This window comes from Harpia harpyja, chromosome 4 (genome assembly GCF_026419915.1).
Source record: "Harpia harpyja isolate bHarHar1 chromosome 4, bHarHar1 primary haplotype, whole genome shotgun sequence".
In the NCBI taxonomy this organism is placed as follows: domain Eukaryota; kingdom Metazoa; phylum Chordata; class Aves; order Accipitriformes; family Accipitridae; genus Harpia; species Harpia harpyja.
The window spans coordinates 59,093,164-59,110,364 of NC_068943.1; the positions used below are offsets into that span (position 1 = coordinate 59,093,164).

The 17,201-nt window shown below is 44.8% G+C and overlaps 1 protein-coding gene across 2 annotated transcripts; it reads left to right on the forward strand.

Annotated features, from left to right (window-relative positions):
• The first annotated feature begins 975 nt into the window (after nucleotides 1-975).
• On the forward strand, nucleotides 976-15,986 carry LOC128140465 (uncharacterized). Of its 2 annotated transcripts, XM_052784205.1 has the most exons (10): nucleotides 976-1,167; nucleotides 3,273-3,350; nucleotides 6,347-6,433; nucleotides 8,457-8,568; nucleotides 9,236-9,380; nucleotides 10,479-10,592; nucleotides 11,173-11,317; nucleotides 12,681-12,829; nucleotides 13,323-13,462; nucleotides 14,823-15,986. In XM_052784205.1, the coding sequence occupies exons 4-10, from the start codon at nucleotides 8,463-8,465 to the stop codon at nucleotides 14,942-14,944; spliced, it is 921 nt and encodes a 306-aa protein (XP_052640165.1). In that variant the 5' UTR covers nucleotides 976-1,167; nucleotides 3,273-3,350; nucleotides 6,347-6,433; nucleotides 8,457-8,462; the 3' UTR covers nucleotides 14,945-15,986. The 2 variants fall into 2 exon arrangements, with proteins under 2 accessions (XP_052640165.1, XP_052640164.1); XM_052784204.1 differs by lacking the exons at nucleotides 976-1,167; nucleotides 3,273-3,350 and having other exon boundaries at nucleotides 6,122-6,433.
• The last annotated feature ends 1,215 nt before the right edge of the window (nucleotides 15,987-17,201 follow it).

The window sequence follows — 17,201 nt, forward strand, 5'->3', positions numbered from 1 at the left end:
GTAGGAGGTGATATATAGCCATGTGATGGCATTTTATATATACTCCAGTTGCCTTTAAAATAATACCTTGATAATTAAATTGCAAAATTGCTATGTTAAAGGAGTATTCATGCTAAAGTCAGGCACTCAACTGCTGCGAATTGAAGTTGTCTGTTTACGCTTCATGCTGCCCTTTTGTAGGAAAACTATTGCAATCAAAATGTTTGTGGTGTTTCTCGTTTTCTAGATGGTCATCTTGAGATGCATGTTGCCCTTTTGAGAGATGCATTGAATGCTGTCAATTATAGGTGACACTTCTGCATTTAAACATATAAAGTGCCACAAAAATGCTATAAAGAAAATCAGGCCACCTAAGTTACAAAGCAGGCTTTCTGTGTGAGAGGTTTTTGCTGACCTGGATGCTGTAGCTATAAAATGAAGGCAGCTCTCTGCTCTACCAGAAGTCAGAAAAACTTGTGCTCTGACTATAATCCAGGTGCCTTTTCTCCCTTCCTGTCTGTCTCTGTTCCTGACCACGCTGGGTGGCCATGGGGGCTCTGCAAAATAGCTATCTATACCCACTGAGGGCTTATAGACACCTGCTGTGCTGCTGTCAGTGCAAGGGGCTTCTTTCCTGGGCGCCTTTTGCTCTTTCTCATGGAGTTGTGGTGAGGGGAACAAAAAAAAAAAAAAAAAGCTTGTGAAGCATTCAGGGTGATAGCAGTAAGGGCAGAGAAAAGCTACCCAGGAGGCAAATATGTCTGTATTAAAATCAGTAACGATACAGAAGTGATGCTGGCCAAAGAAAGTACTGAATGGATGCTGTTGGTTGTGTGTCACTCCTTCAGTGACAGAGGAGGACACGGGGGAGTCCTGTGAGCAGCAGTAGTGCCATGTGATTGAATAAAATAAAGCTTACAAAATGGAGGTATCAAGCCATATAAATGTGTATTTGTTCATCCCTGCTTAACTCTACTGGTTTTGTCATCTCTTCACAGTCATCCTGTTTGAAGGGGTGGGTGGCACAGGTGAGTTTCTGGTTTCTTGTACCTGTAGTCTGCCTGCCAGCTCCAGAAAGTGCTGCCTGCTGCTGTGCTTCCAGTCTGATGTTGTGGATGCTGCCTGCCAGACACTGCTGCTGCCTCTTGGGCTGCCCTTGAAGAAGGCAAACTTACCAATACTTAATCAGTAAGTGAGAACATCTGGGGAGAATATTTTCTGTTGTTTGTCTCAAAGTTTAGCTTAAAGACAGAATTGCATTGTCTTTTTTCTGCTCTTTCTCTCACAGGAGTGGGGCAGGGGTTAGTTTTGAGTTACTTAAATGCTTACAACAATGTCCTTAATCTAGAGCTCAGTGAAAAGATTTGGAGATCAGTCAATGAATTTTAGCATGGCAGCTGCCTTAAAGTCTGGTTGAAAATAAGTGGGTAGTGGATTCCTATCACTATTCTTGTTCCCTCAAACTTAGGGAGATTTCCCTACTGCCAAAGAATGGATCTGTTCTGTTCTCCAACAATAAAAATCAGATGATTTTCCTTCTTAAAATACCCAAAGGGGATTGCTAACACAGATCCCCTTCACTGTGTGCCCATCCTAGTGCGTCCGGTCAAATCCCATCCCTTCTAGCAGTGTAGAAAGGCTAATCCCTGGCACTGAAGGCACCCAGATTAACCCACAGCAGGATTAGGATCTTGATCTGTTGTTAGAAGATTAGTGTATTTGGTTGTCAACATTTGCTGAACTTGGCCTGGAAATTATTTTCAACGCAGATGCTGACTCTTGGGTGCCAGTTTGCCTGGCACATTTGGAGAGGCTGGAGTTAAAGCAAGTGGCTGTAAAGATTAAACTGGAGCTCTGAGTATGCAGAATGCGTTTTGGATTTAAACCAGTCATTGCTGCTGATGGGGACAAAAGGCTTTGGTGGTCTGGTTTGGAGTTGCTGAGCTCCTGCCTTGCTGGGGAGGTGTTCAGGGTAGCTGCGATGGCTGTCCCGCATGCAGTTCAGTGTGGGTCAGGGCAATGAGAGTTTCTGACTTGAACCAGGGATCCCTGCTGGTGGCTGCATCTGGGACAAGGAGTTGTATCGGTCATCTCACATCTGCATCTGGGACTCAGCTTTTCAGATCAGCTCTTCCCTGCCTGTGCGCATCCTTTGGTGTTGAGAGCATCTCCTTTTCACAGGCTATTTTATTTTGAGTTCCTGGGCTGGAAGTAAATATAACCACTACCCTGGCACTAGCTTTTTTCAACTATTTGTGCTGGTTTCCAGATAGGAGAAACGCTTCTGTCCTAGATGACATTAGAGTCTTCCTTGGTGAGGAAAAGTGGTTTTTCTGGTGCTTTGCTTCTGGAGTTTCCTGCTAATGATGGTGTGTGCCTTTAAGTGGGTGAGCTGCCCATGGATGAACTTGCCTTAGTTCCTGCACTGTGCAAAATGAGTTTATTTTGAGGGCAGGGCCTCCACAGTGGTACCTTTAGGTAGAAAGCAATTGGCTTCCCTTTTCTGTGCTGGGACTCAAAACTATCTGTGCTCATAATGTCTTATTTCAGCTACTAGCAGGAAGATTCATGTTTAAAAGAAAAAAAAAAAAGAGGATCTTCCTCTTGTCAGCAGGACATTAATTCCAGTGCAAAGTCTGCTCATGCTAGCTCAGCACCTTGTAAATGCTTACACTGCTTTCTAGTGCATGGGGGAATGACAGCAGAGCTGTGGTCCCATTGCAACCAGTCCCACTATTGCATGTGGACTGGTGTCTGAGGTGCACTGATGCTGGTGGAACACAACATGCTGCTGCAGGGAGTGTGTATGGAGAGGGATGGGCATGGCAGATCTCTTCTTCTTGAAAAGCAACTTTTTTCCTATTTTTTTTGCACTGGGAAACTTACAAATGAGGGATCTAAAGATAGACCCTTCTTAAAGATTTTTTGGTAATACAGAAAGAGTACGTATATTCCTCTGCTTATCAGTGGAAAACTGCCATGGTGGTAAAATAACTGTTGACTGGAAACTATCTTCCTCTATCATGACCCAGGTGAATACAAACTGGTATTTGATTCAAAGCAGCTTGTCTTCAAAAGTATTGAACACTGGCTGTGTTGTGGAATTGGTTCCAGTGATTTCATTCAGCATTGTTGCTGGGTATCTTGATTTCAAGACACATCTTTTTGGGAATGTGGATCGTATCACACTTTGCTTTGTCTGTCCATACAAACATTAACAGCCGTTTCTTGGCTGAAATGTATATAACTGCATTTGTCACTCATCTGACAATATAATTTTTCTTCCTCAACAGGCCAGCAAGGATATTCAACTGAAACCGATGTGGAAGACATAAGTCTAAAAGATCTTTCAGTGAAGATATACTAGAAAGGTAGGGCCTTTCCATAAATGCTTGCTTTGAGTTTGACATTGGTATCGTAGAGCTGTAGCTGTACTTGAGCATTCCCACTTTTGGCAACGCTGTGCAGCCTAGCGAAGCAAGAGCCATTCAGTTTTAACACATTTATAAGCACTGAGTATATTCCTCTGTATGTTACAAACTTACTTTAGGGATTTCTGTAGAGCTGCATGATAAAATAATTTTGAATATTTTATCCAAGGCCTGTGTTGCAGTTTATTCTGAAAAAATAACTGTGGAAACCCAGAATGTGGGCCTAAAGCTTCTGCCAGGCTTACTGCAGCAAGAGGACAAGGCCACCACTATGGTGGCATTGCTTCCAGTTGTCTCATTCCAGGACAGAGGCATTATGAAATAACCAGCAAGAACATGGGACATCAAAGTGTTTGTTGGTTCTCTGACCTGGCCAATGTTTCCTGCATGCAGAACTTGCCCTGGATTTAGATCAGCATGGACCTACCTGATCAGCTCTGCCTAATAGTTGTAAGATAGTGGTCTGTATTAAGTGAAGAATTTCAAACCACCCATTTGTTGGATGAAAATGTAATGTCTGACATTGTGGTGAGGTCGTTTGGACTATCTGATAAGTAAAAATGTATATATGCATATATACACACCATGAGCCATGAATACCATACACACGTGAGCCATGAATAAGACATGGTCCAGTGTGGAAAAAGTGCATTGTAGACTTTAATATACTAGGAAGAGAGGACCATATGATGTACGTAATGGTTCTGCTTGTATTTCGGCCCGCACTTGCTGTAACAGTGCTTATAAACTTGTAACCCAACGGCAGTTTCTAGGACATGGGGAGAGTCACTGAACATATCTGGGGGGGATACACAAAGTGAAAAAAGGAGATGAAGGTGTTAATGTCACCATGCTGTAAGCTCAGGCCTTAGTTTTCTTCAAGGAACAGGTTATGTATGAGCTATTCTTGTCTGTGATCGGTGTGTAGAGCATGATGTATTGTCTGGCTGATATGAAATAATCATACTTAAGCCACTGGTTTCCTCGTCAGAATACCTTCAAAGGGTGGACCTCAGACCTTCAAAGGGTGGACCTCAGACCTTCAAAGGGTGGACCTCAGACCTTCAAAGGGTGGACCTCAGACCTTCAAAGGGTGGACCTCAGACCTTCAAAGGGTGGACCTCAGACCTTCAAAGGGTGGACCTCAGACCTTCAAAGGGTGGACCTCAGACCTTCAAAGGGTGGACCTCAGACCTTCAAAGGGTGGACCTCAGACCTTCAAAGGGTGGACCTCAGACCTTCAAAGGGTGGACCTCAGACCTTCAAAGGGTGGACCTCAGACCTTCAAAGGGTGGACCTCAGACCTTCAAAGGGTGGACCTCAGACCTTCAAAGGGTGGACCTCAGACCTTCAAAGGGTGGACCTCAGACCTTCAAAGGGTGGACCTCAGACCTTCAAAGGGTGGACCTCAGACCTTCAAAGGGTGGACCTCAGACCTTCAAAGGGTGGACCTCAGACCTTCAAAGGGTGGACCTCAGACCTTCAAAGGGTGGACCTCAGACCTTCAAAGGGTGGACCTCAGACCTTCAAAGGGTGGACCTCAGACCTTCAAAGGGTGGACCTCAGACCTTCAAAGGGTGGACCTCAGACCTTCAAAGGGTGGACCTCAGACCTTCACTGAGAAAAGGTAGGCAGTGGCAGTGCTGGCTGGATGCCCTGCCCTTCCCCACAGCTGGCAAATCCATATTCATGTAGGCTTTGTACCCCTACCCCAAAGGCCAAGGAAGCCTTAGCAGGGTTCATACCTAGCCCTGTGATGTTGCCTCTAATGGGTGAGGATAGGTGCTAGTTTATTCACTGCCTTTATTTGATATGGAGGAATCCCCAGCAAGACTGTCTGCTTGGTAGGCACAGTAGTTGCACAAGATAAATAACATTTTGATGCTGAAGCATATTTTTAACTGGCTATAATAGTTTAAATTTCAGGGGAAACAAGCAGAAATACAAAATGAGAGGAGTGGATGTGGTGAGACAGCAGTCCTGTAGTGGGCAGAGATGCAGGTGGAGACTGATCAGTGTGGCTTGCTCTGCTTCTGTGGGACTGGCTTGCAGTGGGGGGCAGGAGCATTTTCCATATCTGCAAACAAAAATTTACTTGTGCAATATGCTTGAAACCAATCTCTTAAAAAAAAAAAAAATCTTGGAAAAGTCTATTTAGAACTTCAGGTTTGGGGTTACCTTCTCACCTGTCCTTCCTTTCTGGTTCTGACATCAGGAAGGTTCTCCCTGGGGTTTCTAGAGTCCTTCAGGTCTAGAAATTACTTAAAGCCCAGCCGTAAGGCTCAGGGATTTTCAACAGACTATGTGCTGCACTGCAAGGAATAGATGTGAAGTATAAAAATACAGGATTACTATACATGTGCTTGCTGTGCAAGAGAAGTTACTCGTACCTATACAATGTGTAACACTGTAAAATGCCCTGAGTGCCAAGTCCTGAGAGAAGCTCAGCTTTCAGCTCCCTCTGGGGCTATAGGAAGATCTGTAGCTGCTCAGAGGATCCAGACCTTGCTATGTGTTACACCTCTAGCTTCCCCAAACCCCAAATGCAGGCTGTTTCTGCAGCTACCCCTCCAAGTGTTCCTTCTCCCACACAGGAGTGCTGCCCTGGCTACAATTTTGAGTTGCAATATTTTGCACTGGAGTGGTGAGTTTCCCTCCTCACGGCAGAGTTAGGGAAGGATGAAGCAGGCAAGAGCCTGAGAGCGTGCACTCATTAGCTTTTGTCTGCCAGCAAGTTGGGAGTGTGCATTGCTCTGGCTGTTATAAAAGGCCCTTGTTAAGTAATCACATTTCTCTTGCATAAGTGCTTGGTTTTGGAAGGCTTTAGCCAATTGGAGGCTGCAGCTTAGATGGAAAGCATGTCTAACTACTGTGATTTTTTTTTTTTAATAATGCATGATTATTAATCTGCTGAAAGTTGTATAAAATCTCTTTAGATAAGGTTGAGCGGCGGATACTCCCCAGCACTGGTGGTAGCTGAACTACAGGTGTAAGACGCTGCCAAAAAGCCTGTGTAGATCCTTGTGAGTAATATTTCTGGTTCTTCTAAAGGGTATTTGAGTGATAACTGCAGGCAGGGAAATATTGCAGATGTTTATTGCTGGCAATAAATTAGAGGGAGGCAGGAGGTGAGAGACAGCAGTGAAACTATTGACCTCTTTTAAAATAACGCTTTCCTCCTAGACTTCTGTAAACAAGTATGGGTTTCTCTAAAGCTGTGTAATCAAGTCTCCTCCAAATATGCTAAGAAATGTGGTGCTGAATTCAATTATAGGACTGTCAGGAGAACGTAGGTTTGGCCTGACAGTAAGATCAAAGGACCACCTAGTCCCATGTGCTGGTTTAGAGTGGCCAAAAGTCAGTCTTCAAGGAAAGAATATAAGAATAGGACAAGTGTACAGTGGTATTTTCCCTCCTACATTTTCCTGGCTTTCAGAAATCTGCAGGTCACTTATTTCCTGAGTCAGAAATGATAACTTTAATAGTACAAGTGGATTTTTTTTCAGAATTTGCTAATTCAGTGTATCTGTTGAAAACAATAAGTTGTTTTGGGATTTGACTGACATAAATCTAATTGGGATTTGATATCTTGAGTTAAATGAGTTCTTCTGGATAGGATTTTAATTTAAAAAAAAAAGTGGTTTTCTGTTTAGATGGAATTGAAAAGCAAAAAGCTTGTATGGATTTACAGAAAACAATTTCCCCTCCCACTTCCTTGTGATGTGTCTGGATGCAGCTCAGTCCATGAACAAAGCCCGGATCTATAAAACCATTCACTGAAGTGGGAACTGGAATTTATTAGTTCAACACTGAGCAGCTTGGAACAACTCGGTGGTTATTCCTGCCAGCCCTGGAAGGCATTGAAGTGCTATTGTATAGAGAAGGCAGCTCAAGTGCTGAGCTGTGAGGGGAAATAAAGCTGTTGCTTATAGTGTGGATGCATGTATGCTTACTCTTACAGGTGGCACAGAACTTTTCCTTGATATAACAAATGGTGGACTACTGGAGATCACTTGGGAGAGCTAAAGTCACTACTTAAAAAACCTTGAAAAAAAAGTAGTATGTAGATTGTAAATTCTATAAAGTTCTTGAGACCTGCTAAAGCATTTAAATCTTATTTGCAGCCAGTAGATGAGGAGATAATACCACCATGAAAAGATGTTATTTTGTAGGAGTTATAGGATTAGAGAGGTAAATGTGAAAAGCTATGTTGGACTAAAAGGCACATGGCTGCAAAGCCAAGACTTTAATGTTCTCATATTTCCTTCCTAAAGCAGGCAAAATTGATAAGCCTGTTTGCTTCAGTAAAACTGCAATAGTGATGTAAGATAAGCTGGGATCATTTTTACACTTGCTCACTAATTATTTAGACCTTAAAACCTTTGCAATATGTCCATAGGCAAACCTGAGCTATGTCTCTTGCACTATGCCAGTAAGGGATGGGTGGTGGCAGAGCAGGCTGCTTGTTGGGCAAACCATGGCTTCCCATTTCAGATCTGCAACTTAGCAAGGCCTCTTTGCTTCTGTGGGTCAGGGCTGTCCAGAACCCAGGCAGCCTTCCCATGTGTTTGTAGTGTTTGCTCTCCATCTGAAACTTGTATGGGGGTCTTTAGCCACTGCAGTGCTAGGGGCTGGTAGAGGTTAATGGACAATCTTGGACACTGAGGCAGGTTTTTCCCCAGATCATTGGGTTACTTCATGGATCTGGAGAGTTTACAGTCTTAAACTCATGAGAGACTATTAAAGACACTACTGCTAGAAATCCTTGAGCTGTTGAAAGAGTATTCTGGGGAAGTATCAGCTGCTTGCCCTGGTTTTAGGCTATTTTCTGGGCTGCTGACACTGGCTGCTTTCAAGAGGATGCTGTTTCAAAGAAAGATGCTACTAGCCCACACAAGGCCTTTTTAGTTCTTATGAAAACACCACAAATAAGTCAGCAGTCAAAACTGGGGAATTTACAATGTTATTTCTAAAATGACCTCTTGCATGTGGAACAAACTTAGGCATATATTAGGATAGCCAAACAATATCTCAAATTTGTTGCAGGGTAAAATGGATGCTATACACAAGCTGAAGATTTTGGTGATGTTTCTGTCTCTGGCTACGTTCACGGTCATGGTGATACTGAATGCTGGAAATGCCACTGGGATACTCAAAGGTAATACAAGCAAACTGTCTTTGCTCAGAAGTGGATTTTGTGCATTATATCATTTAATGATATAAGGTGTCTTTAGATGGGATAGCTCTGTTTGTTACCTCATTACTTCTCCAAATACACCTTGATCTGTGAAAGATAGAAGTAGCAGGTGCATCCTCCAGGTGTTATACCCAGGTGCCTGAGCCCTATCCAGTCCCTTGAAATCCAAGTAAATGGTCTTGTCCCTGGTGAACCTGGATCTAGTGGCAGGTGAAAGGCAATCTTTGCATACATTGCCCTTGTATCACTGGTGGAAGCTGTTCAGGCTGCTGCTGTGGGTTTGTAGAGGGCAGTGGTGCTTGGTTTGAACACTACCCAGCTGAATCTGTCAGAAATGGACACTGTGCTTCTCTCTGGCTTTCACATGCAACTGGCTTTTCTGGTTCTGCATAAGAGGGAAGGTGCTCAGGGTTCCCCATAGGGACAGCGATCCCATAATGGGTGTCTGAAGGCAAGCCAACTGCAGCACACAGCTTGTTTTCACCAAGGGCATCCTCTCATCTCCCTCGGATCCATTGAAGTATGGACTAAGCTTTGAGGAAGATTGGAGGGTGAGGGAAACCAGCAGTCTTTCCCCATCCTTGGTATGTGGTAATGCTTTTGCCTGCAATAACATTCACCACCACAGGTCTGTTCAGGACAACCCCTGGAAACATCTCGGAGAAGTACAACACTGACTTCACACCAGCTGGCTGGACTTTCCTCATCTGGAATGTCATCTATGCCTGGCAGCTTGCCTGGCTTCTCTACGCCTTGTCAGGGATCTGTCGAAGGTATTTTCCCTGCTTACAGTACAAATGAGGGACAGTGGCTCTTCCTTTCTGTAGCTCAGTCTCTTACCCCCTTTTCTGGGGTTTCTAGTCAGAGTAAACCCACTGCAATTCCTCTTGATTTGACATGCTGAATGTCTGCTGCTGGAGCGTCTCTTAGGTTCAGCATCCAAAGCTGGGAAGCAATTTCGAGGTGTGTACGAATGGCTCTAATGTGTGGACGTGTTACAAAGCACGTAAACTTTTGAGGCCTGTTTTCCACTGATTCATGTGATCTGACAGAGTTACCCAGTAGCTGCACTTACCTGCTGCTAGATGCTGAGAATCCACAGGGGCAAAATTAATGAATTACGGAGCTAATGCTTTTAGGTTACTTACTGTTAGAGATCAGAGAATTGACATTGGGAAGTCTCTTGGGTCACTGAACTGGACTTGAAGCTTTTCCTGGGGCTATGAGATCAATAACTGCTTCATGCAGGACCATGCAATATCTGTAATATTCTGTGATGTCTTCTGTGGGGTAGAGTTACATTGCAGCTCTTCTGTTGAGAAGAACCATGGATGGCTTAGTTTGAGTCTTGTGTATCTGCTGTTTTCACATGACTTATAAGAAGTCACTCAGTTGATACTGGCCAACGCTGAAGGTTGAAGGAAGAATGAAGTATGTGTTTGTACAAGAGTGATCAAGTCCATATACACGTATGTGCATGCACACACAACATATACACATATGCACTTGCACTATGATCCCAAAAGCCTTTTTCCCCAGGAACTGGGCTAGAATCCCATGACCATGCCAGTGGTACCACCACCAGTGGCACAAGCTTTGCAGCATCTGTGGAGCAATCCTTAGTACCCACTAAATCTGTGGTGGTGCAGAGACCAGCAAAGAGTTCTGTACCATGGGACAGTGTCCTGATGGGGAAAGCCACAGGGAATGTATTGTGTCAGAGAAGGATGCAGAGGAGAGAGTCTGATTTAAGCCGAAATATTTAACTCCAATGTAGGGTCCCTGTTAGTATGAGGAAAATGAGGCCAGGAAAGTTTGGTTGGTCAATGCAGGCATTGTTTTCCTTTCTCCATACCCACTTTTCCTGGCAGGAATGAACTTGGATGTGTCTACATAAAGCCAGACTTGCTGCCAATACCTCTTTATGTGGCGTGGATTCTGAATAATGGCCTCAATGTTGGTTGGCTGTTTCTGTGGGACCGAGAGTAAGTTGCCTTTTGTTACAAATGCTTTCTAACCCTTTTTTTGGGACTGGCTCAATACTTCATTTTGCCCTTTCCACTGCGTGTGAACACTTAATCACACCTGTAAAACTCTATGGCAAGCCTTGGGACAGGCGGCCTTTGTAAAAGTTTGGGGTTTTTGCACAAAGTTTTCATCTTGCCTGTGAGGTGGATCAGTTATTGAAGTCTAAGATTTCCTCAAAGCTACTGTTCTTCCATGTGTTTTTCTCCACAGGTAAGACAGGAGCCATGCCTCTCTTCATAAATACAGTTAAGCTCCTTGCCTTGGATTGTTTTCATAATCATGGTCACGTGAAAGGCTTATAAAAGCACCACTGTCAAGAGGTGAAGAAATCAGTTGCAGTCAGGAAAATAACTTTGTGATTAACAGAGTAAAACAGCAGTATGTCAAAATGAGGGCTACATGTAGTGATTACCTTTATTAAAGGCTGATTAACTTAAAGTCAGTAAAGGCCAAACACTAAAGCTATGAATTAAGGCATTGTGACACCACTGAAAAAAATGTATTGTGTACTGTATGCGTGCATGTTCTTTGTCCTAGATACCTCCTACCAGCCCTGGTGTTCCTGGCAGCTCTCACTTTTACCACGTGTGCCTCCCTCTTCATTTCACACCAAGCCTTGAGCATCCATTCCTCGTGGCTTGTGAAGGGTCACAAAGCTGAGCTCTGGCTCATCCGCATCCTAGTAAGTGGCATTTGGGAAGCTGTGCTGTTAGTAAATGCTAAAAACCTCTGTGCAGTGCTGAAGGTATCAAGAATGAAAGATTCAATGGCAGAAGATAAGCAAGGGAAGATTTCTGTTGTGACTTTAACTTGTGCCTGCTGCAGGTGCACATGGGCTTAATTACATCTGTTTCTGGTCAGACATCATGGGCATGATTCAGAGCAAGGTATATCCCTTGTATTTCTCTAGCTGCTACAGAATGAAGTTTTCAGTGAAGCATGAAAACTTCAGCCCAGACTTGTGTTTGGGGTGTGAACAGTATTTCTTGCAGAGGGAAAAGCCATTGCTAAGGGTGGCTTCTGTTGCTGTAGCTGATGGTGATGTCCCAGGTATCTGACTGCAAAAAATTATGTAGTTCTTATATGGGGAAGTATGCACTGCTCAAGGTTTCAAATACAGCTGCCTTTCTGAGTTTTGCCAAGTTCTGAAAGAAAATGACTTTTCGCTTCTCCCGAGAAGAGTGGGGGTGTGTTTGGCAAACTGCACAGAGAAAATAAGATAAACATGCTAATACTCCATCACTCCTTGGTTTCGCTCCCTGTGCCTCTCCTAGCTCAAACCTGCTACCCTGATCCCTTACTCCCCATCCAGGACACCTCGTGCTGCAGTTCCTCCCATGGCTGCTCTGTGTGCTCTAACCACCTTTGGTTCCTTTGCTTGATGATGGCATTGCTCAGTGAGAAAGCGAGTCAGCTGAAAAAGCCCATCCAAGGATCTAGGAGGGTTTTCAGTGGAGGGGGAGCCTGCAAAGCTGAGAGGCCCTGCACAGGAAAGTTCCTACCAACCCTGCTGGAAATGTGTCTACATATCTTGGCACAAACTGGGAGCAGGCTCTGCTCTTTACACCCTTCTATTGCATTTCCTGAGACACCAGTATAACACAGGGAAAGGGGAATATAGCTGGGTTCCCCATCCTCACTCAGGAGTGACTCCAGCCCTTGATATTGCCTACTGGAGGCTCCATGTGGCAAAGATGTTTGCTGGGAGGTGGCTGAGATTCAAGAAAACTGTTCTCTCTGCCAGTTACAGCAGCCTGCAACAACTGGGCTGGGCAGCCAGGCAGCCTGTGTGCTTTGGGGTGCAGATGGGAACTCCTTGCTGGGGTCGCAGGGCTTTGTACAGGGAATTCTGCGGCTGCCACTGGGGTGGTTCTCGGGGGTAATTTGGGGACTCCAAGGCTTCAACTCTTCTCCCTGTTGAGGGACTTCCCCTGCAGCTAGGTCCAGAAGACTGGCTTAACTGCCCCAGGACCTATGGGTCACAAAAGACAACCAGGAATTACCTTTTTTATTACTGCTTGTCTAATTGCTGTGCTATGTGGCAGGTCCAGAATGGGCTGGCACTGTATGCAACATGGACCACCATTGCCACTCTGCTGAACTTTGCCATTGTGTTGATCTACAAGTGGAATGTGTCCAATGAGACAGCAACAACTGCTTCTCTAAGCATCCTTGCTCTTGACCTAGTAATATGGTAAGCAATCTCATGGGTTCCCACCAAGCCTGAAAGACCCCTTCCACCTCTCACAAATGGGTTGGACTATCTGTCCCAATTCATTCATGGTCTGTCCCTTTACCAACACAGTGTACAAAGGCCTCTGTTATAATTCATGGCAGATGAACCTGGAGCCTGGGCAGAGCCTTTCTTCCCTGACCCTCAGCGATGCCAGTAAGCACACGCTGTGGGCCAGGAACAGGTTGCTGTGACTTGCATGAGCCCAGCCTGCCCTAGGTTTGCAGGTGAGGGCTTGATATGGAAAACATATGAAACATGGCTTTATTTTTTCCCTAAACTTACCTTAGATAATTTTTTAATGAATCTTCTGAATTTTAGTAAGTGAACAATTTTGGACTCTGGTCCAAACTGGCCTGCAAAAAACCCACTGTTTGTCCAATTCCTTTCTTAAACTTTCTATGGGAAAAAATGTACAGAGAAAATGCTTACTTTGGTGTCTTTGTCTTCACAGGTTTTATCTAGAAAACTTCGTTCTTGACAAGTATGTCCGCTATAACCTTACAGTCTACCCAGTGCTGATAATAGCTCTGACTGGCAGTGCATGCAAGAACTTCTCGTTTTCATCCCCGACAACAAACAGCATTTTCATAGGTGAGTCTTTTGGATTGTTTCCAGCTCTTGGAAAAGGCAGCCAGTAAACACTTCCACACCTTTCCTGTCTATTAGGGGCAGAAAGACAGACTTGCCTCTTGAAGTATATTTGTAAAAAGCAGAACTAAGGATTGATTAGAAGGTATTCATTCTGCAAAGTAAAGAGTAGAGCAGAAATCATTGCCCAGGAGCCTTGGGGCTGGATTCAAACCTTGTGTTGCCTCAAATTCACTTCTTGGTGCAATGTTTGCCCTACAATTCTCCACCATCCACTTGGGTCCTCTGCTGGTAGCTCCATCTGATGCAGGGCAGACCAGAGGAAAAGTGGGGCTGGGATGAAGGCTGTGGACTTCCATTTGCCCTATATCATTTGGGATATAGGAGCAGTGCATTCTGACCCAAGGAGGGGTTGTGTCTAAATTTCACAATGCAAAACCCTGCACATGCTCCCCTCCTCTACAGAGCTCAGGCTAGCCTTAACAAGTTTTCCTGGGATTATTTGGTTGCTGCAGGCCACTGTAGCTGAGTTGAGTGTAGTCATCCATCGTAAAAGGGCTTAAGCTGTCCAAATACTGTACAATCACAGCCTGGCAAAAGCTATGCCATCATGAGTAGTTTTATCCTGGCACAAAACGGACTGAGCTGTGTGAACTCTGAATCCTGCTGTAGCAGTTTGAGATGCCTGTTCCCACAGTAGGGTCAGCAGAGGGGAGCATGTTCCCATCCTTCAGCCTTCCCACTGTTACATACCAGTGGCTAAAGCCAATTTCTGGACTGGCACCACTATCGCAGCCACTCCAGTATATGTAACCTTATGCTGTAAGGGCAGCTGGATCCTGGTAATGCCTCAAAACACCAAGCAGGACTTAGCAGAGCTTGTCTGCCAAAGGCATGAGGGCACTGGAGACTCATTTCCTGGTGGTTATGGCCACCAGGAATGTAGAGGTATGTGTGATCTCTGGCAGACAGCTGTGTTCCTGCAGTAGGCATTTCTACCAGCAAAACTTCTTTCTTAGTGGTTCAGCTTGTTTGGCTGGTAGGGCGAGAATCTGCTTTTCCCAAACTACTGTATGTTTCTTTTTATATAGTTGAACTATTCTTGGAGTGTTTTGTTAATGTAATAAATTTTTATTCCTGTGTCTATAAAGCCTTCTCCCTTTTAGAAATGTCTTGACCTGGAAGCATTGGGCAAGTTTGACTGGATAGCCATGAAAGTCTGAACTCTGGGGGGTAATGATTCCTATACAGGGGGTTTCTTTTTCCTCTTTCCCTGAATGCTGCCTATACTGGGGAGCTGGGGTATGACAAGAATCACTGACTTTCTTTCATGCACTAACATGCTTCTGTGTTTCTCTTCTAGTTGTTCTGCTGGCAGTGACTTGCTTGATCTTTGCTGTTCGGCTGGGACTAGTCACATGGAGACACTGTAAGAGACCACTGGAAGCACCAGAAACCACAGCCCCATCAGGCACAGTGGCCTGAGACCTCTGGCATGTTGTGGCAGATCCTTTAAAAGGAGAAAAGAGAATTGGGCATCTGCTGGTCCTTCCTTCCTGTATCAATTGCCTTGTGCTCTTCTGTAACTATTGCTTTCCATTCCAAATGCGGATGGCTTGTGTCTGCAAACCTGTCCTGCTCCCACATTCCCTCAGATCAGCTACTTAGAGCCCCACCTTGAATCTGCATGCTCCTTCATTTGGTTTGACTCTGAATCAGTGCGGGAAAAGGTCCTTCAGCTGAACAGCCCTGTATACCTTTGTGATGACTGAGCTGTGACTCTCTGCTCCTGCCAATGCAATGAGGGCTGTTGACAGGCACTTGGCAGGCTCACACAGACAGTTGTTCATATTCTTTCCTCGGTAGTTCATTTTTCTTAAAGTGTAGCATTAAGTGAACTGTCCCTGGGAGTCAAGGTGAGCAGTGGGAGGTCTGTCATTCCTTTGGCCATTCAGTGCTGGGTGTCTGCAAGCCCCAGTGGTGTGAGCAGATCTCCTGCAGGCAGCGACTGCTCCTCTCCCTCCTCCTCTTCATGATGGGAACAGATATTACAACTTGAGAGATCTACCTTTGTGGTGTCAGCTCTGATGTTTGATATCGAAGGGGGGGGAGGAGGAGTGACTGAATACTTCTGCAAGCCTTCATCCTATTGCAGCCTGTTGTAGCTCTAGAAACCAAAGATGCATTCACTTTTCAGCATCCAGTAGGATATCTGGGTCTCTGCTCTGGTTTTTCCTGACTTTCTCAGTTAAGTCAGTCACTATGTCAGTGTCTCTGTCTGTGGACCCACAATAACAGCAGATTTGTGCTGTTCCTGCTCTGCCTGTAAGACAGATGAGATGGTGTGGTGGGTTGCCTTTCCCTGAGCTGTGCTGAGCCAGCAGTGCCCAGTTTGTGCTGGCTGGATGCCTCCTGCTGGAGCGTGGTTTGTAGCCACTCTGGCAAGAGGTTAGATGTACAGATGAGATGATACCTGATCTGGGGTAAAGCCTGCTGCTTCAAAGGAAGCCTTTTTAGAGAAAAAAAAAAACAAAACAACTTTGAACTGGTGGAGTGAGTTCATCCTGGATCAGTGCTTTCTCATGTGGCTTTACTGCTGCTGAGTTGGTATTAAGAAGCCTAAAAGTGGATTGAGTGAATTGGCCCACTGCCTCTATTTCCTGTGCCTACTTGAGAGTTGATGGTGTCTCACTGGTGTCTGGAAAGTGTTTCTACATGGCAGGTGCTTTCAGATGCTGAATATCTTGCAATACTATTACAAAAGAAAAATCTTCCAAAATAACATGTGCTGTTGTTTACATTTAACAAAGAACAAACTCTATATAATGCAATTGCTCTTGTCATTCTCTTATGTTGTTTTATTTTCAAATAAATTGGTGAATTCTACCACTCTTCCACTAACTCTGTAAATCATCTAAAGCAACTGTCCTGGCTCCTGCCTTGCTTGTGCCCTGGGTTCTGCAGGGGCCTTGGTCCCCTGCTGGAGCCAGCTGCCCTTTGCTTGCTGGGATGCTCCTGGGTGTAGCTGCTTTCACTGATCATGCCTTCATCAACCTTAGAGGCAGAGACTTGGGTGATGCAGATTACTATGCATGACTTTAAACTCCTCTACCCAGCACCCTGTTCATTAAACTTCTATTTTACAAGCTCTGCCTCCCAAGACCCCAGCTAGCAAATTCCCAGCAGCCTCTCCATAAGCTGCCTTCTTTAATACAGTGGTATTAAATCTACTGGTGTGTAGATTAAGGGGTCCAGGCAAGGTGAGTAGTTGTTGTGAGGCTGTGCAACAGTTAATGCATGGGGAGCCCTGGAAGGTTTTGCATCCTCCTAAGAAAGGGCTTTGCAAACAGTTCCTGGACCAGGTCAGCTGCACTGCCTTTCCACAGGACATCGAACAAAGCCTTCAGTGGCTTTCTCTGTGTCTGTACCTGATGTCTGTACTGGCCAAATGACTAGAAACTCTATCACAGAATAAAATTAACACATAAATTAGCTGGGGAGAGTCAACAGGGCTTCTGTAGAGGGAAGTTGTGTCTCGCAACGTCTCTGAGTTCTCTGAAGCGCTCAAAAAGCACAGAGGTAAGGGTGAACTGTTTTATATTGCTGCTGGCTTCTAAAGAAGCTCAAGAGCTATGGCATAAAAGGCAATATCTTCCCATAGGTGATTAAAGCTAGGAAATAGAGGGGTGTTTCTCTCCAGGAAGGGAGGTTGCTGGTGGCATGTGTCATTAGACCTGGGCTG

Coding starts and splice junctions, on each gene's coding strand:
- LOC128140465 (XM_052784205.1), top strand. CDS start 8,463: ATGGATGCTATACACAAGCTGAAGATTTTGGTGATGTTTCTGTCTCTG. Junction 10,593..11,172: donor CTGTTTCTGTGGGACCGAGA/GTAAGTTGCCTT, acceptor TCTTTGTCCTAG/ATACCTCCTACCAGCCCTGG. Junction 11,318..12,680: donor TCTGGCTCATCCGCATCCTA/GTAAGTGGCATT, acceptor GCTATGTGGCAG/GTCCAGAATGGGCTGGCACT.